At 37.0% G+C, this 26,943-nt stretch overlaps 2 protein-coding genes across 4 annotated transcripts; both read left to right on the top strand.

Annotated features, from left to right (window-relative positions):
- The first annotated feature begins 1,852 nt into the window (after positions 1-1,852).
- LOC137712880 (RNA helicase family protein) lies at positions 1,853-22,456 on the top strand. 3 transcript variants are annotated; one of them, XM_068452072.2, is made up of 36 exons: positions 1,853-2,205; positions 2,393-2,498; positions 2,631-2,821; positions 4,116-4,166; positions 4,267-4,417; positions 4,505-4,875; positions 5,258-5,476; positions 6,249-6,360; positions 6,581-6,778; positions 7,400-7,479; positions 7,854-7,976; positions 8,091-8,177; positions 9,124-9,224; positions 9,470-9,527; positions 10,152-10,217; positions 10,954-11,036; positions 11,128-11,311; positions 11,969-12,115; positions 12,212-12,313; positions 12,427-12,579; positions 13,518-13,622; positions 14,535-14,675; positions 14,831-14,920; positions 15,004-15,060; positions 16,174-16,257; positions 16,478-16,576; positions 16,675-16,815; positions 17,104-17,174; positions 17,295-17,364; positions 18,775-18,867; positions 19,869-20,081; positions 20,381-20,473; positions 21,116-21,238; positions 21,532-21,625; positions 21,728-21,821; positions 21,932-22,456. In XM_068452072.2, exons 1-34 carry the CDS (start codon positions 1,933-1,935, stop codon positions 21,607-21,609), a joined length of 4,314 nt encoding a protein of 1,437 aa, XP_068308173.2. In that variant the 5' UTR covers positions 1,853-1,932; the 3' UTR covers positions 21,610-21,625; positions 21,728-21,821; positions 21,932-22,456. The 3 variants fall into 3 exon arrangements, with proteins under 3 accessions (XP_068308173.2, XP_068308190.2, XP_088541363.1); XM_088685237.1 differs by having other exon boundaries at positions 1,861-2,205; positions 4,514-4,875; XM_068452089.2 differs by having other exon boundaries at positions 17,108-17,174; positions 21,532-21,821.
- LOC137735734 (uncharacterized protein At5g49945) lies at positions 22,453-26,250 on the top strand. The gene is made up of 3 exons (XM_068475179.2): positions 22,453-24,579; positions 25,499-25,702; positions 25,789-26,250. The coding sequence occupies exons 1-3, from the start codon at positions 23,530-23,532 to the stop codon at positions 26,017-26,019; spliced, it is 1,485 nt and encodes a 494-aa protein (XP_068331280.2). The 5' UTR covers positions 22,453-23,529; the 3' UTR covers positions 26,020-26,250.
- Positions 26,251-26,943: the final 693 nt, after the last annotated feature.

Genomic DNA, 26,943 nt, shown 5'->3' with positions numbered 1-26,943 from the left:
CTAAATTAATATGGTAAATTACACAGAACTACCTTAACTATTGGGTCATTAACAGTTTCATACCTCGTTTTTAAAAAGTTTCAATGTCATATCTCATCTATGAATTTGTTACAATTTCATACCTTTTGTCAGTTATCTTTCAATTTCTCTGTTAAAATGCTGACGTGGCAAGTGACGGGACTCATTTTCTATTAAAATATTAATTAAATATTTATAAATAAATAAAAAGAAAGAAAGAAACACAAACCCAGATCCCAACCCCCTTCCCATATTCCCCATCCGTCCCCATTTCCAAACCCAGAACAACCCCCCACCCCCCCTGCGCCCTCTCTTCCTCCATCTCCTCCTCCCTCCCATGGTGCTCCTCCCCCTCCTTCTTCTCCTCCGCACCCACCCTCTTCCCTCCTCTACACACCACACTCCTTAAATCTACACCCATTCCCCGAATTCAAAACCCCCAGTTCGTCTTCCCCCCACCCCTTCCCCCCCCCCCCCCACCCCCACCCGAGCCTAACCTGCAACCCAAAAAAAAAAAAAAAAAACCTAGATGTTTTTTTTTTTTTTTTTTTTTTTTTTTCTGGGTTGCAGGTTGGGGCTCAAGTGGGGGGAAAGGTTGGTGAAGCAAGAGGGGGAGGGGGAGGGGGAGGAGCACCATGGGAGGGAGGAGGAGATGGAGGAGGAGAGGGCGCCCGGGGGGGGGGGGGTGGTATTTGGGTTTGGAAATGGGGACGAATGGGGAAGATGGGAAGGGGGATGGGTTTTAGGGGGGGATGGGATCTGGGTTTGGGTTTCTTTCTTTTATTTTATTTATTTATTTATAATAAATATTTTAATAGAAAATGAGTCCCGTCACTTACCACATCAACATTTTAATGGAGGAATTGACAGACAACTGACGGAATGTATGAAATTGTAACAAATTCGTAGATGAGGTATGACATTGAAACTTTTTAAAGACGAGATATGAAACTGTTAATGACCTAATAGTTGAGGTAATTTTGTGTAATTTACCCAAATTAATATTACGCGGTCAAGAATTAGCAATTGATGACAAGAAGGAAGAGTTTGCTAATAAAAGGTCATAATGAATCCAAATGAGCCAAATCATCAGCAACAAAATTATTTTCACGGTAAATATATCAAATTTCACAAAATCAACTTTGATTCGTAAGAGCACAAGAATTCCAATACCGAACTTTCTATCTACTTTAGCATCTAAAATCAATTGTATTGCAGGTGCATAATCTTCTTAATTCCAATTAATTTTGTGCAATGTTCATTTCTTTCTATTAATATTATTTTTTATTTCTAATTATATTTATTTCCAATCCAATTCATTAATAGTTTAAAAAAAAATATAACATAACAAACACGAAAACTAAATACATAAATTATATTGATCAAATTAAAATACATGAACTAAATTGGCCAAAAACTAGAACACTAAGACCATTTTAGCAGTCAAAGTTATTTTTTATTTGGATGATTTTTGTTTTTGGAAATCCAGGAGGATCCTCGTCGGATCTTCTTTATGAGGATTCTACGGATTTTTCGATCACATCCGTTCATTGTGCAGTAAAAAATTATTGTAAATTTTTTATTAAAATTGAATATAAACAGTATCTGACCACATGATATACAATGAACATATATAAATGAAGAATTTCCATAATTCATTATAAAGAGGATTCGGCGAGGATCTCATTATTTGGAAATGACATTAGATGCAAAGTTGGGCCCTACGTACTAAGCAACTTTTACACAAACATGTATTTCGTGTAAAAGGGTAATTTAGGCATTTCGCGGGTACCGTGTTACAGCTCGTGATTGGTTCGTGCTACCGCCACACTGTGGCGGCACGTATACAATTTTCTCCTCGCACTTCGACCTTGTTCAGTTTCTGCGACGGTCTGAAAACAAAAGAAACGAAAAATGGCTCCGAAGAAAAAGCAGACTACGACGAAGCAGAGCAGCAGCAAGGCTAAAACGACGTCGTCGGCACCGAGGCTCCAGATTTCGGCCGATAACGAGAACCGGGTCCGCCGGCTCCTGCTCAACTCGGGGCGGTCCAACGCCCCGGCGGCTCCGGTCGACGAGTCTCTTTCCAAGGCTCAGAAGACGAAGAAGCTCAAAGCCGTGTACGAGAAGCTTTCCTGCGAAGGCTTCACGAACGATCAAATCGAACTCGCTCTTTCTGCTCTCAAGGTAACATTGATGATCAATCCTAACCCCTGTTTGAATGCTGAGAAAATGTTTGGCAATAATCAGTTGCAGCAATTCTAGTTGAATGCTATTGATTTTAGGGTTTTACGGAATATTAGCATATTTATTAAAACTGACTAGGAATTCGAATCCGGAACTCAGTAGCGTGTGTGCATTGTATTGGATGTAGGAGGGTGCTACATTTGAGAATGCTGTGGACTGGTTGTGCTTAAACTTGACTAGTAATGAGCTGCCACTGAAGTTTTCTACTGGAACTTCTCTGCACACAAGTGAGGGTACATTTTACCTCATTCCGAATGCAATGGATATACTGCTGTAAATGTGATTTTTTTTTGGGAATGCAATTTGAGCATTTATGTGCTATTTTGTGTTTAAACGTATGTTGTTATAATAATTCCATGGTCCAGGTGGTTCTGTTGGCGTCATATTGACTTCTCGGGATGACTGGACTCCCTCGGTGGATACACATACCAAGATTGATGAGGATGCACCGAGAATTGCTATTAGAACCAAGGGACATCGGGATGATAAGACTCTTGATTCGTTTCAACCGTCTCAGGCAGATTGGATCAAACGATACGTCGAGCAACAACAAGAGGTACATAGATAGAGCCACTAACAGATTCATCACATTTTCCTTTTACTTTTGAGAAGTAACAAACTTTACCAGTATCAATAAAAATTACAACTCGAGGAGTCCACGTAGAAAAAATAAAAAGCAAAAAACAAACAACTGGCATCTCTTTTGTACAGTACATACCAATGAGGAGAAATATACCAATAGAGGTTTCTTCTTGTTATCATTTTGTGGTTGGCAAAGTGGAAAGAGTGAGGTTTGGGAGGAGAGTTGGGCTGGGAATTCAGCTGTAGTCTACTTGTCGCTATAGATTGCCTCAATTCCATAATCTCTGTATTGAAATAATTTGTTTGTGTCCTTCTTTTTATGCTTTGACTTGTACTTTGGGCCCTGAAGAAACCTAAGGATCAGGTGGGGTGAGTAGTAACCTTACCTACTGTCTTCCTACAAAATTTTCTGTTGGGTACCTGCTTATGATAGGAGAATATGGAGGTTGAATTGGTTATGTGCATTGTCTTGTAGATCGATTTCAAGGGAGATAATGTACAAATCTCCTTCTCCATTTATTCCCTTAACTGTATTTTGAAGGCTAAAGTACCACACTTAAGGTTTGGTTGTTGCCTCTGATACTCACTCACCGGAGGTTGGGTACTTGTGATATGGTTCAGAGGAGAAGACCTTCTTGTCTAGTTAGGCTGAAAGTTTGGAGTACTTGCTTTTCACTTTGTTGTCTTTGCAGTAAAGGCTTGTCTATGCAGTAAAGGCCGGTTAAATTGCGTGATTTCGGTGTCATACGCTGCTTTGTTGTGTGAGAGGCATCTGTTTTTTCTTTTGGAGGGAAGAAGAGGGGAGTGGTTCTGGGGAGGCTCATTGTGATGCCTTTTTTTTTGGGTAGTTTTGGTGTGATGATATTAGAACTTATCAAGTGAATAATTGGGGGAGATAGTATGATTTTGGGGATCATTATGTGCTTCAGTGTCTCCAGAGTTCAGGAATTATTCTTTTTCTGTGATCTTGACACCTTGTCTGATTAGAAAGCAGTAGTATCTTAGAGTCTAATACCCATCATCTGTGATATTTTGGTGTACTTTATTTGGATCTTAATGTTTCTTAGAGATGGCTAGTCAGATCTTGATCATCTTATAGACCAGCTTATGCCTTATCTTTTGTGGAATCCTTGATTTTGTGACCTTATATAAATTTTGTGGAAAATTTTAGATGTTGGCTGATGCTTAATATATTTATCAGTTTTTATTCCTGTAGTAATTATCTCGATATTTATGTAAAAGAGAATCTAATAAGTAATGATTTTCAGGATGAGTCCACAACTTGGGAGGATGATGCTGATGAGGCTTTGGCTGAGAAGGTATTTTCATTTTACTTCTGCTGTACTGGTGGAGTAATTGCTAGCATGTCTTTTCATCATCTTAGTAACAGTTGTCGACAAAATTCAACTATCTTAATAGGTTCTTAAACCAAGGTCTTATGATCTTATTGCCAAAGAGTATCATGCTGCACGATTGGAAGCTGCAAAAGCCAAGCAAAACCGGGACAAGCAAAGCCAGGAACGGGCAGGCAGCATCATCCGCAATCTCAAGCAAGAGTTATCTGCTCTAGGTTAAACTTTTACTTTTCTTCTGATTCAAGTTAAGCTTACTGGTGAATTATACCTTCTCTTATGTATTTCTATAATATATGCATCAGGGTTATCAGACGACATATTGGCATCAGAATTTGCAAAGGAACAAGGTTCTGCTCCTTCTGAGGACACATATGATAGTCCTTGTAAGCAGTCTGAAGAAGTCTTTGCTGATGATTTAATAGCTGATGAAAGTGATACAGAGCACAGCGGCTCTATTCATTCTCCAGTCAATTCTACTCCAAGTGTACCTGTCCAAGGAAAGATTGTTGCAGAAGAGGAGTCAACAGATGTGGAGATTGGTAATTTCTTCTTAGAAGATGGGCCATCTGCAGATGTTCCACCTCCTGAAATTTTGGAACTACAGAAGAAAGAAAGGATGAGGGAAATGTCTAGCGAGAAAAATTTGGAGAAATTAGATGGTATTTGGAAGAAGGTAGTGTATGTAATGATCTTGTTAGACCTAGGACCATATGTGCAGGATTTTTAAAGTACGCAATATCTGATGCCTTCCTTTTCTCATATTTCTTGTTTTTTAATCCACATTTTAAATGGAAAATAAATCTCAGTAGAGTACAATAAAATGGTGAAAGTGTGGTTATCTTTTTGTTATGTAATTCTTAACCATGCGATATTGAATTCATAGTTCTTATGTATTTAATTTTGTGATCACATATTTAGTGTTTTCTGCAGTACTTTATATGTGGCTTTTATCATTTATGCTTATTGTTTTTTGATAGGAGTCGTGTGCCTGTTAATATATGGTTTAATTGATACCCCATGTTATGCCATTTCATGATATGGTCTGATGGTGACAGGGGGACTCTCGAAAGATTCCCAAGGCTATTCTTCATCAGTTATGTCAAAGATCCGGATGGGAAGCTCCAAAGTTTAATAAAGTGAATGGAAAGCAAAATAATCTCTCTTATACTGTCAGCGTTTTGCGTAAAGCTAGTGGGAGAGGTAAAAGCAGGAAGGCTGGGGGCTTGGTCACCCTTCAGCTTCCTGATCAGCATGTAACTTTTGATTCAACTGAGGTGATCACTTACACCTATGAATGTAACTTTGGGGTGTTGGAGAAAACATGCCTAGCACATGTTTTTAATTATTGTTTTCTTGAATAGGCTTATGTGGTAGATGTTGAGGCAAATACCTATGCATATGTGTATATAAATGTATGTGTGCATGAATCACAGAAACAGAGGAGAAGAAGTCCACTGCACTAAAGAACTCCTTACAAAACTAGAAAACAAAAACACAGCAAAATGTACCCAGATAAACAGAAACTAGCACTAGGAAGCAGCAGCTCTCGTATCAGAAAATATGGCAACGAAAAAACTGCTCCTAAAATCTGGAGATACGAAAGCCCATAATGAAGCCCAAAATTGAACCTGTCTCTCACAAGTATTCTTTCTTTTTCATTCCTAGGACCATCAAACACCATTCTATTAGGTTCCCATGCAAATTACCTGAAAACAGCAACTATAGCACATATCCTCAGGGCCACACCCTTCTTTTGTATCTCCAAAATACTTGTGCTTTTGAGTTCTGACATAATAAATCATGAATTTTGACCTTAGTTATGAATATAATTGTACGAAAGATGTTGCAAGACATGTATTGGATGTTTCGTTATATTGTTGTCTATTACTCATGTTTATTACTTTGTATTATGCTTTGACCTTTGAGGGTATTATGGTGATGGTCTTGCAAATAATTTTTATGTAAGTATAAATATATACTGTTCTCACATTGGGAAAGTTTTGCTGAAAATTTACTTACTTAATCACATGATTTTTTTTATCACAGGATGCACAAAATAGAGTGGCAGCATTTGCTCTTTGTCAACTGTTTCCTGATCTCCCAGTTCACCTACTAATTATTGAGCCATATGCTTCTCTAGTCATTCAATGGATGGAAGGTGTGGATCTTTATTTTTGTTCTATAACTCATAACTCTCTTTTCTAAAGAGAGGATGAAGATCTCTTATAAAATTTATTGAATGAGTTGATGTAGTGAACCTTTGGTTGATTGGTTCCAATACTAATATTGTTTCTACATAGTTTCAATTGATGTGTACCGGTTAAGTGTAAAATCTGATGATTCTGTTGTAAACTTTTTTTTGTTACATCTAAAATCAGGGGAATCATCAACGAATGTGGAAGATAGTGAGGAAGATCGAAGAGCTGCTTTTGTGGACTCACTTTTGAGAGTTGATGGTTCTGCTTCAACTTCTGCTGCTAATGTTACGAATGATATTGCTCCAGACAAGGCTCAAGAACTCCATATTGAACAACCTATAAGTGCAGGTGTTGCTCATGTTGATTTAGCAGCTCAAAGTACGTGCTTGCACTCCTCTCTTGGTTGCATTGTTGAACAAACGTTGCTTTTATTCCGTTGCTTGTAGTGGAGTCACTTCTTATCAGTTCCATACTTCCATACTTCCATTCCATATAACGTATATAAGAAACAAGAAGTGCATGTTCATCAATGAAAATAAGTTTACTTCTTGTCCTTTAAACTTTCTGCTGTATTTTACTTTTTCTGTTATCCATCAATGAAAAAAATGTATCCACATGTTAGGCCCAGTTTGACCATAGCACTCAAAATTATTGATCTACATATTGGGTTCTGTCTCGCACATGTGAACCGGTGTGTTGAGAATATTGGAATCCCACATTGGGTATTTGAAGCCCGGAATCATATATATATGTATATATATAATTCCAAACCTTTCTACTCATGACCACAAGAACCCTAAACCCTGATGTCCAGGATTGAACTCTGTCTCGGAGAATGGAACATAATTGTTTTTGGGCCAAAATATAATTCTGTAGCTGAGATCTTAAGCTAACTTGACTACTCATGTGGGTTAATGAATCAGAAATTTGATGGCGTGTGGTGTTATCTTTTGTCAATGAATATAAGTGTAATCCTATCTAATGGTTGATTTTTTGCAGGAGTACATCGTCTCAAGGAAGTGGAGAGCACTTATTTGAGACAAGAACTGGAGAATAAAGTGAAAAATCCAAAATTCAAGGTTTTTGTTGCAATTTGTTTGTTTCAAAAGATTCTGACCTGCCTTTATTTATTGATTCTTGTTGCTCACCGCTGGGTGTACTGACAGTAAATTAGTCGTTAGAATAAATAAAATGCTGCTATATCATTTGATGAACAAACTTGGTGACCCTATTTCTTTCTTTTTTCTTGTCCGCCCCTGTATTCATGGACTACTTGTCCATGCTTTTTGTACCGAGGGTGTTCTGGGATGATTGGATTTGTATGTTTCTTCTATTTGTTTTAGTTGCTTCATGGACTACTTGTCCATGCTTTTTGTACTCTTCGTGTTTTCTCCAAATAGATCTTGTGTTTCATACAAAAAGAAGTACTTAGCTACATGTTTACTTGTTCAAGGACATGTTGAAAACTAGAGCTGCACTTCCCATTGCTGGTTTGAAGGGTGATATACTGCAACTGCTGAGTGAGAATAATGTTCTAGTTGTTTGTGGTGAAACAGGTTCTGGAAAAACAACCCAGGTGGAAATCTACCTTTCATTGGTTTTGCATTATTATGATTTTGGTATTGTAATACTTTTTGAAGTTCTAAGGCTGATTAGAAATTGTTTTCTCCCCTATTTTCCATACTTTTAGGTTCCGCAATTCATATTGGATGACATGATCAAATCGGGACATGGTGGAGATTGTAAAATTATATGCACACAACCAAGGAGAATAGCGGTGGGTGCAATCTTCTCTGCTGGAATGTACGACACTGCATTAGGTCCCTTCTGTTTAAAGTTTAAAGCAAAATTCCTGTGACATGACTGGATGACCATCACATGCATTGCACCAGAAAAAAAAATTATACTTTCAGTGTTGATCTACACATTCTCATTAGGACCAGGTTCCTGGTTTCTCATGTGGTTTTTTTTGTCTTTCTCCTTCACACTAGGTAGCACTGTTTTAGGGTATTTCCTGAAAGGGTGAAGTATTCTTGTAGTTTGTTCAAGATATTTTTTGCATTTGTAAATCAGCGTATATACCTTTACAATCAAATGATCATAACCATGGAAATTTCAGTTAATAATCCTTATCTGCATTCCTAAGTTTCTATTGAAGCTTCCATTTTATGAACCCACAGATATCAATTAGGTGGAGGGGTTTTGCTGAGATGTTTATGGTCTTTTGTATCAGTGTGAACTGTTGATATACTTTCGAAAGCTTATTGTGTTCGATATTATTCCTTAGTTTAACAGGCCACGTGAATTGGCTCTCAAAAGAGAAACACCCTTCATAGATGAATTAGGTTGTATGAATTCTAGCTAGGGAAAATAGTGTCATTTTCAAAAAATGGTCGTGGTTGTGTGTTATGAACATATGTAAGAAGATTGTAATTTATTCACTAGAATCCTTATATGCCCAAAATTATCAATTGACTTTTCCTTGCTTATACTGAAAATTGACAATGTTTCATTAAATTAACAAAAACAAGTTACCTTTGTATGGAGGAAATTAATTTGATAGAGCTTGAAAATTAATGTTGGTAAAACCATGAATTTCCTTTATATATTAGTCTGTATTTGCGGTGGACTTTGCTCTGGCAAATTTTAGAAGATATAATGGTTCTAACTTCTTGCTCATGTGATTATGGTTTTTATTTTTTTTAATTTTTTTGGTATTGTAGGCTATCTCTGTGGCTGAAAGAGTTTCTGATGAGCGCTGTGAACCTTCACCTGGTTCAAAAGGTTCTTTGGTTGGTTATCAAGTTCGTCTCGATAGTGCAAGGTGTTACTTTTTTTTTTTTTTTTGTTTGTTCTACTCATTTACATGAAACTACACCATATTAATGTGAAAGTTTGTGTCTTTTATGTTTTATCTGCACTAGTATAGACATCTATTAATCTGTCTGATCTTTTGGTTATGCTTGTATGCCAAAGTTTTCATTACTTTAATTTTCTTATTATTATTTGCATCTTGGTGGTTTTTTGTTTTGTCACCAAAATTTTCATTCTGGTTTTCTCTTATGTCAGCAATGACAAGACTAAGCTTCTCTTTTGTACGACGGGCATTCTTCTGAGAAAATTTGTGGTAAGACTTTAATTTAGTCTTCTTATTTAGAAACTAGAGGACTGTACATTTCATTGCCAAATATATTCATGTTGTTTGACATCATCGGAGATAAATCACTTTTTTTTTTTTTTTTTTTTTTTTTTGAGTTCAAAGTACGATAATCACTTGTTAGGTTTCACAACTGAAACCCTTTCAACTGATATTCAAGGGGCTTAGGCTTAGTTCACATATTTGTAAAAAAAGGACTTATGTTCTGGCCCTAAAATTTGTAAAAAATGGAGTGGACGGCTGTCTAAGAGATCTTTTATTTATGGATGTTTGAAGTTTGCTTTGAACTCCTTAGTCACTCGTGAGTACTAAATCATTGTTCACCAAATGTGGGTTCAAAATCCAATGACTGATATTTAAAATCCTGGTAATGTAATTTTATTTCTTGAATAAACTGTTGAATTTTAACGATGGTCATTGAGCATGAATATTCGTGCCCATTGGTGAGTGCAAGATCATGACATGTATGTATCTTCAGCAATACACTTATTTTGTGGCATGAGTGATGAAACTTCTTTCGCTTAATGCTATATCTGTTGAAAATCTCATTGAAGATACTAAACAAATCTTATACTTACAGCTTTTCCTTTGCAGGGGGATAAAAACTTGACAGGAGTTACTCATGTCATAGTTGATGAAGTACATGAGCGGTCTCTTTTGGTGAGTAGTAGCTTTAGTAGTTTATAGGTTCCCATGGTGGTTTTGGGAAATATTTGTTGGTATTATTCATGCTCATGGCCAGCACAAATCTTCCATGTCCTCCAAAAAAAAAAAGACATGACATCCTCTAACTATTTTGTGATCCCATGATTCTTATATATAAGAAGCAAAAATTTCTTTAAAAGAAAGAAACAGTGACTTGTATCTTGTATCCTCTGCTATGCTATATTTTTTCTTTTGAATGAAAATCATAATTTTTTGTTTTTTGAACAATAGGTGAAAGAGGTTGACTCCTTTGGTTTACATCTTTACTTTTTCTTTTTTTGAGATGTTATGGATGAACAATACCAAGTGAAGCTTAACACAGCTGGTTTTTGCCTTTCATTTTTCATGGGAGGAAAGGGGAGGTGGGGGCAAGTACAGATGGTGAATGTGTGTTATGGAAACAGCACATAACTTTTAGTGGTTCACAGATTGTTTTCCCTTTCTGAGTTTCGTCAGAAATTCATCTCCCGGTTGAGAAATAAAGAATGTTATAGAAGAGAAATACCACATAACACTTTGTGTAATTTCATTTTTACTTTTACTGGGTTCACAAATCATTTTACTTTTACGTTTTCCTGAGTGTTGTCAGAATGTGTCTCCTTGTCAAGGGATGAAATTAAGAAATAAAGTGTAACCTGGTAAAAAAAGGAATTCTAACAGATTGATATTTTGTTTTGCTTCCTATAAACAGGGTGATTTCCTGCTCATAGTGTTGAAGAATCTGATTGAGAAGCAATCAGCTCTTAACACACCAAAACTGAAGGTTATTCTGATGTATGTTTGTACTACATTTCCTCAAATTTATATTACATAAATGTGTATGTTTAGAAAATTGTGTTGATTAGTTGACCTCCCATTTATACAGGTCTGCAACTGTTGATTCAAATTTGTTTTCGAGATACTTTGGTAATTGCCCAGTGATTACTGCAGAAGGCAGAACACATCCTGTCACAACATACTATCTTGAGGATATATATGAAAGCATAGATTATCGGATTGCTTCAGACTCTCCAGCTTCCATGAAATATGGAGCTTTGACTAAAGAAAAGGTGACCCAAATTGTACACCTCTCTTTCATTCTTTTCGTCTTTTAGTCCTGAGAAGTTTCTCTGTTTTCCAAATCTCTTTAACTTTCCTTCTCTATGGATTCATGTGCAGTAAATTCTTTGAATATTTGAATTATCACATATTACATGTCTACTTTGGGAAATAGGATCACCTATGTTTTTGGTTCTAATATTGGGCTAATGTTCGAAACAACATCGTTTGGGGGTTTAAGGGTCAAGCATTTTGGAATGAGCGTTTAATACTTGATTGTGTCAGACAAGTTCTAGACCCTCATTCCAAAATACATATAGAGTTGTAAAACTACGTAGTTCTATAAATGAGCACAAGGTCAACACCAAAATGATCATTACAAGATTTGAATGCCTGTATAGAAACCATGTTATATGTTTTATTGGACCTGGTTATTCAGTGTTCACTCATAATTTTTTGATGATGAGTACTTATTAGTCTTCCCAATATTTATAGTATTACTATATACACTAGATTGGAATTTGGGTTGAATAATTGCAGCCATATTATTCCACAATTTTTCTTTTAATTTCTTTGAGATTCTTCTACTATGGTTAAGTCACGGTCACGCGGTAACATTTTGATGTTCATTACCTAATTTTTGAATTCCTGCATTTTGAAAACACCAGGCTGGTCCTGTAAACAACCGCAGGGGAAAGAAGAATCTTGTTTTATCTGGTTGGGGTGATGATTCTCTGCTCTCTGAAGAAACTATAAATCCGTATTATGTACCGGATAGTTATCAATCGTACAAAGAGCAAACTCGACAAAACTTGGTAATTGCCTTTGAGATTTAGTTTCTTGAGATGTGGTTCATTTTCTTTCCCTCCTCGTAAGGGGACTATATAACATGGTAATCAAAATTTGTACAGCAAAGAGTGAATGAAGATGTCATTGATTATGACCTTCTTGAAGACCTGGTGTGCCATGTTGATGAAACTTGCAGTGAGGGAGCCATACTTGTATTCTTGCCTGTAAGCCATCCACCTCTTCACACTTTTGTGCCCTTATAGGTCATACATGTAATTGTGTTTGCCTCGCCACTAATAACATGTTACTATTCTTGTACTTAAATGATGCTTAACAGGGAGTATCTGAAATTTACACTTTAGTTGATAAGCTATCTGCTTCATATCGATTTGGTGGACCAGCTTCTGATTGGATTCTTCCACTACATTCTTCCGTTGCATCAACTGATCAAAAGAAGGTGTTTTTACGGGCTCCTGAGAACATACGGAAGGCATGTTTTTCCACTTAAATTTCTTCTCTCTTTTGCTCTTTGTTTATTGTTTTACCCTTTTATTATGGTACTTGTTATACATTTTGAGTGGTTCTTCATTAGATTGTTTGTTATACTTTTTGAGTGGTTCTTCATTAGATTGTCGTCTACTCAGCACTTCTTATCTTTACATAAATGAAAGTTTTTAGCGTATGTAGTTGTTACAGCAATTTGCTTACAGTTGTTTCATAAATCATCATTTAAGTTCAGGGTAAAAGCTGAAAGTTCATTTAAACTTAGTAATGATAGCTGGATATTTCATTAGAAAATAAATGAATTGAGGTGATTACCAAAGTCCAACCAAAGTAGAAAATAAAATTTAAGGTGAACCTCCAGTCTTGGAACTAAGAGTTTAAACTTTGGAAGAAGGAAACTTGAAAAGATTTCGCATTATCTTTTCATGTGTATATCCTGTAGCGGCTTTTTTTTTCTTCATGTTTCATGAATCAGTTTTTAATGTTTTGTAACTATAACCCAAATAATTCCATCAGCGGAGAGAATGGAGTTGGAAAAATGATTTTGGCCGAATTTTGTCTTCATCCAGTCTGGCTGATTATTCATATTGAGGAAGGCAGATCAAGATGGACAGCTTTGCTCAGATTAACTACCAATTTTTTCATATAGGAAAATGGAACTGTTTTGTCGAGAAAAAAAAGAGTTACAGAAATATAAAAGTGTATTCAAAAGCAGTCAACCAAGGCAAAGTGTACTAACATATACAAGCTAAACAACAACCAATACTTTACCCCTGCTCAATTAAAATGAATAACAAAAACAATTCATGAAATGCTTACATTGATTAAAACATCGATATGTAAATAAATTTTAGTGCATAATGCTTTTGTTTTTGTTTGACTTGCTATAAATTTCATTGATGTTTTGTTTCAATATCTTAATAGGTCATTGTAGCCACAAACATTGCAGAGACCAGCATAACAATAGATGATGTGGTATATGTTATAGACTGTGGAAAGCATAAGGAGAATCGTTATAATCCGCAAAAGGTTTGTTGTTTTAATGTTTTTAATGAACGACTACGTGATTCTTTTGATTTTGATTGTGACTTTCTTAGTATTTTAGATGTGAGCAGTATCTATATTCAGATACATCATACATATTAGGCCTCTCTTTTTGCAATAATTTCGGTACTCCTTCAGATTTGTACTTTATTCTATATTTGTTGCTAGAAGCTTAGTACTGTATGGAAGGAACCCAATTTTGTATTGTTTTTCGTTTGGTGCTAGTGCTAAACATTTCCATTTCCATGGAAGCCCACTGTATAATCTATTTTGCACTCCAGATTTCATTCTTAACACATGGTAGGTTTCATACCGTTCTGGTTTTACCTTCAGAACATTGTGTTATCTAATAATGGTTTCAGTAGAACTGACAAAGACGATAGAACTACACTAGTTTGTGCGCGCACGATGTCTCTCACTTTTGTTCTCCTGATAACCGTCCTTGCCCCTTTGCCAGTTTTCAACTTTGCATCCACTCTTCTTGTCTTCACTCTATAAAATCAAAATACAAGGTTGACCCTGAAGAAGTTGAATCTAATTTTGGGTTATACAATGTTCTTTCATTTGGCATATTGGAAAGCTGCTGTTTGTTATCTATCTAAACATTTTTATTTACTTTTTGCTGTCTGAGGGACAATATATTGTTCTAATTCGGTTATGTATTGTTGAATTTGCCATCTTGCTCACTGTGAATGTTCTCAATTTTGTTTAGATATAAAATCTGTCTCCTAAAAGCGAAAAAAACTTGAGTAACTTAGAATCTCATTTTACCCTTTGTTGCATATGTGTCTCCACTGGATTTATCAGCAGATACCATCTGCAGAAATTGTGTCTCCATGGATGTTAGAATACCTTTGGTGTTGCTGGGTCTAATATTTGGTTTGCTAACAACTGCAGAAATTGTCAAGCATGGTCGAAGATTGGATATCTAGAGCAAATGCAAGGCAACGGCGAGGAAGAGCTGGACGTGTGAAACCTGGAATCTGTTTTTGCTTGTATACACGTTATCGATTTGAAAAGCTCATGCGGCCTTTTCAGGTACTTGCCCCTAAAATGGTTTTCTAAGACGGGGCAATTTTCATATGCTTTCTACTGCTATCCACTTAATCAGTTATTTTATTCAAGTTTTTATATAAGAAACAGTCAAATATCAGCTTATATAATTTCTAACTGTACTGTACAATTATGCCTAGGTTCCGGAGATGCTTCGAATGCCATTAGTAGAGTTGTGTTTACAAATTAAGTTGCTTTCTCTGGGTTACATAAAGTCATTTTTATCCGAGGTAAGTCATGTTATATTTTTATAAGAGGTTTGTTTAATGATGATGTCATCTGACTGGTTTGGGTTGTTTACTTCTATTATCAGGCTTTAGAACCTCCAAGGGAAGAGGCTATGACCTCGTCAATTAAGTTATTGTATGAGGTATAGTTTTATCCATTCAAATCAGAACCACAATGCATAGTGACAATTGAATCTATGACTAAATCCTAATGCTCTTCATTTTGTATTCACTTCTTGCTTTGTAACCTACAGTCACTAACAAGTTTATTCTGGTTCCATAAGGATAAATTTGTCATACTGTTGATTCGTTGTATTAGAGTAGAGTGAAACAAAATATTGTCTGAAATAGATGAAAATGCCTAAGCATTAGAGGGAAACAAAATTTATTCTTGTTTTGTTTATTTATCCAACACATTAGATGTCAACTTATAATTATTCTCTTTTAACCTTCTTTGGTCCTCCAATGTGTTAGTTGTCTTTCAACCTTCTAAACTAAAGCCAATTGCACATGCATTATGCACAAGGTACTTCCCCTCAATTACAATTCAAATTGAAGCGAACGTTTCATAAGATCAGAAGACCCTAGGCACAGCTCTTCAACACGATTTTTGAATTTTAAAACTAGAATCTGAAAAATGATTTTGCCAAAGAGTAAGACATTATTTGACTAGAAGGATGACCCATATGACTGCCATAGACATTATTTCAGGCAGACAAAGCCTGAATTCAAGATGGAAAGGAAATTTGTAGAGACCATTCCTACTTAGGCCCTTGAAAGAGGAATGGAACATAGACTGATCAAAGACTTAAAAAATGGTTAGAATCAAAGACATTATTGTCGCGATAGAGTTGAGCAATAGACAACAGATTCCTATGCATAGGGAACAACATAGACGTCATTTAACTGAAATTTGTAGAGACCATTTCTCTTTGTTGTTTCTGCAATGAGTTTCTCCTGTCTTTTATCTTCATACTTTTATTTTCAAAACAGGGAAGTACTAAGTTTTCATAATTCATGGTACTTTTGATTTATGCATATCCGCAATAAATTTCATTATTCTTTATCCAGAAAAAGCTGATTCTCTTTATTTGCATTAGTCACGGTAGCGGTAGAATCAGCTTTTGTGCATATAGTGAAAATTCTTGCAATTTATATTTCTGTAAACTCGTCAGCACATGCTCATTTACTTGGGCACCAAGAAGGAATGCCAACGCACTGTAAGCGGAATCTTTACTACTGGGCTTATTTTATAGGTTGGTGCTCTTGAAGCAGATGAAGAGTTGACTCCTCTTGGGCATCATCTGGCAAAACTTCCTGTTGATGTATTGATTGGGAAGGTATGCAATTTTCCTTCCCACACTTGATAGGATGCATGTGAATAACAATTGCAGCCTCAAAAAGTAAAAGGCTATTTATTAGTCTAGGGCTTTACATTTTGGTACTCATGTGTTCAGGCGGCCTTTGTATGATGTTGATGTAAAGACTTGAAACTGCAGATGATGTTGATGTAAAATCTTTTGATACTGATTTCTCATGCTGTTTCTTTTGGAACTGCAGATGATGTTATATGGGGGAATATTTGGTTGCTTGTCGCCGATTCTCTCAATTGCAGCATTCTTGAGCTATAAATCTCCATTTATCTATCCCAAAGATGAGGTCCCTCTTTCAGTGCTGATATAAGTTACTGTTAATTATTTCAATAGATAGGAACTTCAGTTATATACTTACCCTATGTCACTACATTTAAATTACAGAGACAAAATGTTGAAAGAGCTAAATTGGCACTCTTGACTGGCAAGCTAGACGGTCCAAGTGAATCAAATGATAGTGACAGGCAATCAGACCATCTTATAATGATGAGTGCTTACAGTAAATGGGAAAAGATTCTACGTGAGGTTCGTCATATGTTTGTTTGCACTTTGCATGCAAGGACTTGAGTGTGCATGTGCACACAAATCCTGAGGCCAATACCAATTTAGATCATATGTCATGAATCATGATACTATTTGGTTGTTTCATGCCATGAGATCATAGCCACATGCTTCTTATAGCCTGCCTAAAGCATACGTGCATGCGAAGTTCTTATACCATTGCCATTGAAACAGTTCAGTTGTTGAATGTATTCTGACATGTTATTGGTAGAACACAACGTTTGCTGACATGGAAAAGTTTGGTTGTTGTAGAAAGGCGTTAAAGCTGCTCAAAATTTTTGCAATTCATACTTCTTGAGCAGTTCCGTCATGTACATGATAAGGTGCAGTTTCTTTCTCCAGAACTTAATGTATCTGTATGTCAATGTTTGTTAAGAGTCCTTTTTCTTGTTTGGGTAGTTGTTATAATCCATCAACTCCTCTTCATATGTTTAATTATTCAGAGACATGAGGATACAGTTTGGGACTCTGCTAGCAGATATTGGGCTCATTGACCTTCCGAAAAAAAATCAGGTAGCGCTTCACTATTTCACTTTAGTAGTAAAATTAGTTTGTGCGATGCTGGAAATTTTAATATTAAACTCCTTTTATTAATTTTTTGCTAGCCAGTGACTTTTTAACTCACGCTGTTAAGTCTGAGGATGTTGATCACTCAGAGACCTTATAAATTCTTAACCGAAGTAAATTGTAATCACTCTAGAAAGTAGTAATACAACATGTAGGGTTCTGTTCACATGCATTATTTTTCATTGTTAATGATTTTATGGGTTTTTAAAGGGAAATGATTTCAGCACTCCTTTTCTCCTCCTGCACACCCCGTTAATTTTTCTCCCTTGATTTTCCTTGGTTTTATTCAATCCAAAGGTCATAAACAAAATAGGGTATGCATGAAGGAAAAGGAGTGTGCAAAAATCAGTTCTCTTTCCAAAAGTATTTTACAACAGTCACTTTTGTCGAGTGATGTAAATGATTTACTCCAATCACTGTTCGACCCTAGATTTCTAACTGGGAAATCAAGGAAGCCTTTAGGGAGAGAGAGACCCATTACTGTACAGTTTCTCTTCCATTGGATTGGATGAAAACATGCAAGTAAGAGAGAGAGAGAGAGACCCATTACTGTACAGTTTATCTTCCGTTGGATTGGATGAAAACATGCAAGTAAACTTACAACTGAAGGAACACAGAATCAGCGTGAATAAACAAAAACAGCTGCCTGTTTCTTGTGTAGGATGAATTAGGATTCAGGAAAGTGGGAAGGGGTATTCTAGTATACTTCCTATTTTTATTTCCTGTTTCTAGAAAGATATGGTTTACTTTCCTGTTTGTAGCAAGATTTTGTCATTATAGTTCATCCATTGTAATTCAGTAGTGGCAGAATTGAATGGTTGGATACACAAATTTTTTTCCATGCATATGTTTCTCTCTGTCTTTCATCTACCTCTATCTTCCTCTCTAAACTCTGTTTTGAATACTCTCTTTCTATTCTATTATCCTTATGATGTCTGTATTTTTCTTCTTCTTCCCCCTCTATTCTTCTTCTCTGGATCCCTTATCCTCTTCTATTCTAAAATCCTTGCTACTTTCTAAATATTCGTTACTTGTTCTACATCTGTTTCCTCCACCAACAATGCAGTGTTTCTTGAAAAATGAAGAAACATGTGAAGCTGGAAGTCACCCCCTTCAACCTTGACTCTCTAAATATTTTTTCCCATTATGTCAAATCTGTGGAACAGTCTGTTCCTTAAAACTCCAAAGTTCCGCTGATGCCAAGATGTTGATCTGTTAGTCAGTCTTATGCTCCCATACGCTATTTTCTGCTACGCAAAGTTGCAAAATTTCTATGTCAGATAGTTTGCTATCCAGACTAAACTAGAGTTTTATCAGAAGCTTTGAGTTAAACCAAGGAACTGTGTCTTGCTTCAGGTTGATGGGAGAAAGAAAGAGAATCTTGATACTTGGTTTTCGGATGCATCACAACCATTCAATATGTATTCAAACCATTCATCAATTGTAAAGGTAAAACTCAACGTCTTTTAAATGTTTGTGATTTTGATGAAGTTCTTTCTGGCTTGATTCTGAGGAAGTGGTAAGACTGATTTTTCTCTGTTTTTACGCATTGATCTGCACTGTATATGGTAAAGTTTGGTCATTGCATATTATCTTGAATCAGCAGAGGATTGTTCTGTGCTCCTCACATTATGTCATATGTCATGTTGCATTATTATTGTAATTATTATTTTTATTATGGTGTCTCTCTCTTGTGTGGGATTTCACATATTTCTTAGGGACCATTCTTTGGTTTACTTGAATACTTATTCATATTTCAGGTTTAGAGAACAGTACATCATTGTAATGTAGCCTGGTAATGTTTTTAAACAACCAAGACAGTTAAGTTATAAAATCTTCCTTTGATATCGTACCAGTCATCTTCAAACTATTTTCTTTGAAGTTAGTATTCTTACTCACCCTACCTAACTCCATTATCACTTAAGCTAAGGCTTAGGGTGAGATTAAATTAAACTTGTTAAACATCACTGTACCCAAAAAGCTTAACCTGTCATGGGATAGGACATATCAAGTTAACATCCTCCCTCACAAGCAGTCTCATCCTGCACGTGGAGAGGTAGACGAACATACAAGCATAGAAGTAACAAATAATTTGGGAAATGGGGCAGAGATGATTCAAACCCAGGACCTATTCGAACTGAAGCTCTGATACCAAATTAGACTACCATTACAGACCAAAAACTTAAGCTGATGGGAAATTTCTGTATGTGAAACAAACAAAATTTATCTTAACATTTTGCAGCTTCATTTCACCTCGGATTTTTTCTTCAATACATATATAGAGTTGATTGCTTAGTAGTGAGATATTAACCTTTGTTCCACATGCGTGTCTTGAACTATTGTCGTTATTCAAGTGAGAATTTTCCATAAGTATGTGCCTGTCACATAGGTAACTGAGGAGTTCATATCAAACATCTGATTTTGAATTGAAGTCTACCCTTTCCTTGCAGGCAATATTATGTGCAGGTTTATATCCTAATGTTGCAGCCACAGAGAAAGGCATTGCTGAAGCAACTCTCAGTAACCTTAAACAATCTGCCGGTCTAGCAACTAAGGAACGCCCAATCTGGTTTGATGGAAGAAGAGAAGTTAGCATACACCCTTCTTCTATCAACAGTAATTTAAAAGAATTTCGGTACCCCTTCCTCGTCTTCCTCGAAAAGGTTTGTGCACTATTATCTTTTGAATCTACTTTGTTTACATTTTCTCACAGTAATACGTTGATGGTGACTATAACAACAAAGGGAATAAACAAGTAATCAATACGGCATACCCTTGGCTCCCTAATAATTACATATTGCAGAAAGGAAAATAATAACCTTCCCAGCCTGACCTTTCTAAGAGAGAGAGAGAGAGAGAGAGTTTGACGAAATTTTGTACATAAATACATTACCTACAATAATTGTTCAGCCTACTGATTCTTCGGACTTAAAGATGAGAGTTTAATATATCATTTCCACAGGTCGAAACCAACAAAGTGTTTCTCCGAGATACTACAGTCATTTCTCCCAACTCTATTTTGCTGTTTGGTGGCGCCATCAATATCCAGCATCAGGTATCTTCTTTTCTTTTTATTTTTTAATGTTCTCCCAGACATAAAATATGTGCATTTGAAAGCCATGCATTTAAAGTATGTGAATCTGAAAATGTAAATGCTTCCAGCTCTTTTCAGTTGACAGGTAAGTGCTCCTTCTGACCTTGTCCAATAACATGATCTTGATGTCTGTTTTATACCTTTGTGTAATTGAACCAGAGGACAAACGACCAAGTGTTCCTTGGTCAAAGAAGTCCTGGATTCTATAATCTTATAAATACTTCTCTGAGAGAATTCTGGGCAATCACTCCCCTTATTTTATAACCAACCATAAAAAAAGAGCAAAAAATCAGAAAAGAAAGGGGAAGGAAACAAAGCAGTACAATTGGGCCTTTTCTACGGCTAACTAGGAATTTGTCATCTTGACATCTTTCTATCTGCTTGAGGTTTGTATGAGCTATGCCTGCTTCACCTAAGTGTTGTGAATAATTTTTGAATTAATGTATCCGGTTCTTGGACATGTCATTTCAGTTCGTGCTTGATGACTTTGATGAATTTATGTGCTATTGTCTTTATATTCCAATTCTTCCTCCCATTTCTATGGTTTGCAGAAGCAAAAATGGATTCAGTTATTTTATTATGTATTGATGTTTCATCTTTCAGACGGGACTTGTTATTGTTGATGGATGGTTAAAACTGACGGCGCCAGCACAAACTGCTGTTCTGTTCAAGGAACTCCGTTTAACTCTTCATTCCGTTCTGAAGGAATTGATAAGAAAGCCAGAGGTAATTTCAGGTTGCTTCTAAGTTGTAATTTACTTGTCAATTGCTACAAATGTTTCCTTAGCGTATTAATATCTAGTTGTGCCGTTACTTTTCACTTGCCTCTATCATTCTCAATGCATAAGGCATGAGTTGTCTGTCGTGAGCTAGATTTCACTGTCCCATGCTAATCCGAAAACCCATTTCTCTAAACTCAATCCTCAGTATCAATTTAGTTTGGCTTATGCTATCATATAGTTATTTATTTAGAACCTTATAACGATTTGTTTTTGCATTTTCATGCCCTTTCTTTTCAGAATTCCACTGTTGCTCATAATGAGGTTTTAAGGTCGATTATCCATTTGTTGTTAGAAGAAGACAGGCCCCCACAATAGTATATTAGCATCAAAGGTATGTCTTCATGTTCTTGATTCGGACAGTTGCTCGATCACACACTGGGACACATGCTTTTCTCTTCATGATTGCGGTTAACTCTTTTGTGATTTGCACAAGGAGCTTGCTGCTGACTGTTATCAAACTGACAAGTTAACCACCATTTGGGAGGATTCATTCTGTATTAGAGCATACTTCCCAACCTATTCAGCAGGTATTCACTGCCTCTCTCGCTTTTATGCTGCGTCTGGTAAATATTCTGTATAACGATACCATTGCCCCTCTGGTTAATTAAAGACAAAGCATTCGTTGATTGATGTTAAGGTTCGGGCTGAGTATCGTGCTCAAGAGTCACAAAGACAAGGAACGTCGCCATCAAATTTGGCAAATGATTAAGCATTGCTCTTCTTAGCAGAGGCGATTTGAATTTTGTTCCCCGTTCTCTATAACGTATTCAATGTGATGCTGTGGCTGCAGTCGACAGACAATGCTGTATGTAGGATGACTTATGACTAATTACTGTTGAATTTAAGATAATTTGCTTCATAAACTTTTACCACTTCTTCCCCGAGATGCTTGTCCACTGTACTTTGTACACCGATTGCTTCCATAGTAGTTGTTTTCGGGTGCATGTAAATGTGGATTTTTGAACTTGGAGAGCAAGATGTCCGAAACCCGAAAGCGCAGTTGAAGCTGTGGAAATGGTAAACTGTGAAAAGGTCACGGAGCGGGTCTAGTAGTTCTCTTAAAAAATATGTTGTTGTAACATCAATTAAACGTGAATACATATGTACTTGAGTATGTGTACTGGATATTAAAATTTTGGTAGACGTGCAACTTTATGAATTACTAAGATGCGTACGGAACACAAAAATATTTTTGAAAAATACGTAATTATGTGTATAATATACACGAATTTACAAACTACTTTCTCTCATTGACGAAAAAAAAATCTTAAACTTGAAGAGGAAACGGAGAAAACATGACGCCCAAAGGGGAAGGGGAGGAAAAGGTACTGGGATGATAACCAACGAAGAAAAGAATGATTCAATCAAATTAGTATAACACAGAATATTATTTTATACAATATTCAAATATTTCATGAACGAAGTGAAATCAGATGAAAAATACAAATCAAAGTTAATAAAATCTTATGCAAGTTGGGCTGTTGAGTTCATGGATCTGTTTTTCTTTTTGTATGCTTTTGTCTTGGGTACTTTACTAGTTTTCAGGACTAAATTAGATGAATTTGGTGCTTCCCCGTAAGAAAAACATATATGATGTGTCTTCTTAAACTTAAAATCAATTATCAGAAGCGCTTTGAGTCATTTTAAACACATTTCTAAACAAAGCAATACACTTTTACAACATAATAATTATACACTTAAACATATCCACCCAACAGCTAATGCCATTACAAATGATGAGACTAAATTTTTAAACCAAATGATGTGGATGTTGATATTGAATTTTTATTTTAACGTTGATTAACGTGCTTATTTCATATCATTTGGTTTGCAATTTTGATCCCTCTAGCATTATGTTCATGACAAATAGACTCACTTACTTAGGTCATTACTGCAATCATCATGAATTTGATATACTAGTTTTCCAAATTTAATATTTACTTTGGTTAAAAGTTGCGTTTTTTTTTTCAATGTAATGTGAACGACTGAGAAGAAGACTCTCAGTCTCTTTCTGTTCATAAATCTGGCTTCCATACCAACAACAAGATTCAAACCTGACATCTCTAATTTTTATATAACTATTTCATTTACTAACGTCATTTGTAATGTGTTATTCAGGTTAAAATAAAAAAAATATAATTACCCAGTTGGTCACACCCTCGTATCCATCTCCCACATTCACTTAATACACTTCCTTGTTTCCTGTACGCCCTCTCTGTAGCAGGAGCAGCAAGCATGGTCATGGCGTTACTCTCTTACACGCGCCTCCTTTCTCTGCTCTCCCTCTTCATCCTCCTCTTCCTCTTATCCCACCTTTCCTTCTCTCCCTCCTCCGTCCTCGCTGACTCCCAATTCGAAGGATTCGACGACGCCGACGAAATCGACGATATCGACGACGACGACTCCTCACTCCCTCTCCCCACTCGCACCCGTCCTTCCCTCACCACCACCTCCCAACCCGACCCACCTCCCTCCACCGATCCCTCCCTACCCGACCCGGATCCCAACCCGATTCCCGATTCGGATTCTCCATCCACCGATCTTCCGAAGCCTTCCTCCACCAGCTTCGAGGATTGGGATGAAGATGAGTTCGAAGGCCTACCCGTCCAACCGCAGCAGAAACCGCCCCTCCACGACCCTGCAATTACTGAAAATGCCACTCCCTCCTCCGATTCCGATCCCAAACCCTCCGCTGACCCCAAGCCCCCCGCCGCGCCGAGATCCTTTGTTGTGGAGATCGCGTGCGGAGGGTTCCTGATCGTCTTCATCATCAACTACTTCACCGGGAAGCGGGTGAACGAGAACATTGCCCTGGCTTGGGCGGCGAAATTCGCCACCAAAGACTCGATTTTCGAGAAGAACTTCAGTATTTTGGGCGTCGGAGATGGCGGCCCCGGCGACGATTCGCCCTTGCTGTTGAAGGAAGGGCAGAACGTGTTCAAGTTTTACGCGAGTGGGCGGAGGTGCTGCCAGGGGCTTCTGGCGACGATGGAGCTCAAGAGCCGCCACGATTTGATCTCCTCGATTTTCAACTTGGTGGTTCCGAGTAGGGACGAGATCAATATCGAGGTTTATATGAACGATGAAGCGATGGACCACGTGGTTTTCGCCTTGGCGAGGAAGAAGTCGGCCAAGGCAATGCAGAAGGAGGTTAGGGACTTGCAGAAGTTTGCCGGGATATTGTCTCCGCCTACTGGAAGGAAGTGGGTTTCTGAGGACCTGGCAGTTATCTCCGAATCGAAGGAAGTGGCTGGTGATTTGATCACTGAGGCTGTGCTCGAACAGGTCGGTTCAATTTAATATTGGTACAAAATTCGGTTACATGGTATTTGTTTTGTGTGTTAACGTGTTAGTTTGCACTTGAAATGAGTTTTCTTTCAAGTGTTTCGTAATTTTCGTGATCATATGCAATGTATTTGATTGTATAATTACTAATTTGTGTTTGAATTTAGCGGTAGATAGGCTGTATATGCACATATTTATCTCGAGAATAAGAATATTTTTCTGCAATGATAATGCCGAACAACTTATGCTTTTCATAACAGTTGGAATTCCACGAGGATGACCAAGCTGAGGTTCTAAGTCTCAGTTTGTTAGGCGAAATGATTAGTAATTTAGTACACTCTAAATGTGGAATTACATTACATTATCAATTTGGTATTGCTTTTTTCAATTGTCTAAGGGATTTTGATCTTTTTTCTTCGTTTGTTTGGGCTTTATCTGTTTGATCACTACTGATTAAACCCTGTTTAAGATGTTTGATCCCTTGAGAATGATAACCTGATAACCTGTGTTTTCCCTTGACGATTCGCCCTTGGGTACTTCCCTTGTCGGTGCCTTCATCTGTGAGAACGATAACCTGTGTTTTCTTTATCATTAAAGCCATGGCAAAGTCGCTTGCTTCATCACATTTGTTCTAGTTTATAAAGGGTCTTGCGTGTTTCTTTGGTCCTTCTGTTTATAAGTTATCTCTTCTGTACAAATTGACTTCCATTTAGTGCATCACATGATTGAATTGCATGGGATGTATAAAACTTTATGCAACCATACCGCAACATTCAACTTTATCGTGCTTCAGCCCTTTTACATTATTCCTCTTAGGTCCCATTCTGCATGAGTTATCCATACTGTTTCTTGATTCCGCACAACTTTTTATTATTTGTTTACGCTTAGTTCCTCGTATTAATGGATCTGGCATTTGCAGGTTTTGGGTGAAAAGGCTTTTCAGAAATTTGGAAAGGGTTTCATCTACATGCATTTTTCAGATCAACATCCAGGCGCGCAAAAGAAGATGCTGTTGTTCAAGTTTGCCCTACCGGATGCAGGTAACATGGCTGATATGACTCGTCTGGTGGCCTTGGTACCATATTATATTGATTTGATTGGGCGCTACAAGCTAAGCAGTCAGGTAGGTCAGCTTCCAGTTATACTGTGGAATCAAAAGCTTCTACAAAATTTCCATTTGGCGGTATTTTCTAATTCTGATTGTTGCAGGCTCGATCCAAAACTGAAGCTATCAGATCAAAGGCGGCTCAAGAGGCTTACAAAGAACTCCAAAATGCAAGGCAAGAAGCATTGCAAAGAAAGAAGGCGGAGAGGAGAAAGATGATGGAGGAGGCCGAGGCTAAGCTCAGTGCAGAGAGTATTCGCAAGAAAGAAGCAAAGGAGCGTGCTCGTCAGATGAAGAAGGCAATGCCGAAGATAAAAATGACCCGTGGTAGCTGATGCTTGAATTTACATGTCATTTGTTTCCTCTTCGTCCCCATTTTAGTATACGCATGGATGGTATTTTAGTTGAGTCATGCCGGCCATAAATTTTGGTTCCGCGCCCTTGCAGGCTGCAGCCTTGTACTGTAATTGCCTGAATTTGTTCGACTCTTAACGTCACAAACATGAGTAGGTTCTGAATGTACCAAAATTCAATGCTGCCGAAACCCCCAGCATTTCTTTGTTGCATTTTCCACTGCCACCCAGGATCTTGTTATTTTTGTCGGAATTTGGATTTTTTTAGGTTAAAATGTTCATATAATTAAATTATCGAGCCTAAACCACTTTTTCGACATTTTAGCATTTGGCACAATAGTAATAAGTGGAACTCCGATTGTAGCTTGAGCTTCTTGTCTGGGGCAAAATATAATTTCTGTAGCAGAAGGGATTGCTTCAAGGGATGCACTTTGGATGGCAAAAGGAAGAGGTTTTACGTGTGGAGGGCGACTCAAAGCTGGTGATTGATGCAGTCAAAGTTTCTTGTACTATTCCGTGGCTATTAAGAAATACTATTGAAGATATCAAGGGGTTGGCTTCTTCTTTTGACTCTATTTTTTGATCACATGTTTACAGAGAAACAAATTTCTTGGCGGATGCTATTACTACTACATGATTTCATTTTAATGGGTTTTCATGTTTGGGATAGGTCGTTGCCTCCTGCGGCAAATAAGACGTATTTCTTTGATTGCATCGAAACTGAATATGATCGTGGTCGCTCTATTTAATACTTTCCCATTTCCATAGAAAAAAATGAAAAATTTGAAGCCACTAACATCCCAAAATCATACCAAACAAGCAGTAGAGAGACAATCCATCGTAAAATTTGCTCCACGAAAGACATGCGCAAAAACAATAACCAAACGGGTTTTGAAATAAATTTTG

This window comes from Pyrus communis, chromosome 15, assembly GCF_041283825.1.
Source record: "Pyrus communis isolate YQ-2024b chromosome 15, ASM4128382v1, whole genome shotgun sequence".
Taxonomy (NCBI): domain Eukaryota; kingdom Viridiplantae; phylum Streptophyta; class Magnoliopsida; order Rosales; family Rosaceae; genus Pyrus; species Pyrus communis.
This window is presented reverse-complemented; position numbering and strand designations above follow the sequence as displayed.

What these genes read in the sequence shown, in the direction of transcription:
- LOC137712880 (XM_068452072.2), top strand. Translation starts at nt 1,933, where the DNA reads ATGGCTCCGAAGAAAAAGCAGACTACGACGAAGCAGAGCAGCAGCAAG. An exon ending in TTCTTCTGAGAAAATTTGTG is followed by an intron (nt 9,528 to 10,151) that starts GTAAGACTTTAA and finishes TTTCCTTTGCAG; the next exon opens with GGGGATAAAAACTTGACAGG. An exon ending in TCCGTCATGTACATGATAAG is followed by an intron (nt 17,175 to 17,294) that starts GTGCAGTTTCTT and finishes TTAATTATTCAG; the next exon opens with AGACATGAGGATACAGTTTG.
- LOC137735734 (XM_068475179.2), top strand. Translation starts at nt 23,530, where the DNA reads ATGGTCATGGCGTTACTCTCTTACACGCGCCTCCTTTCTCTGCTCTCC. An exon ending in CTGAGGCTGTGCTCGAACAG is followed by an intron (nt 24,580 to 25,498) that starts GTCGGTTCAATT and finishes TGGCATTTGCAG; the next exon opens with GTTTTGGGTGAAAAGGCTTT. An exon ending in GCTACAAGCTAAGCAGTCAG is followed by an intron (nt 25,703 to 25,788) that starts GTAGGTCAGCTT and finishes TGATTGTTGCAG; the next exon opens with GCTCGATCCAAAACTGAAGC.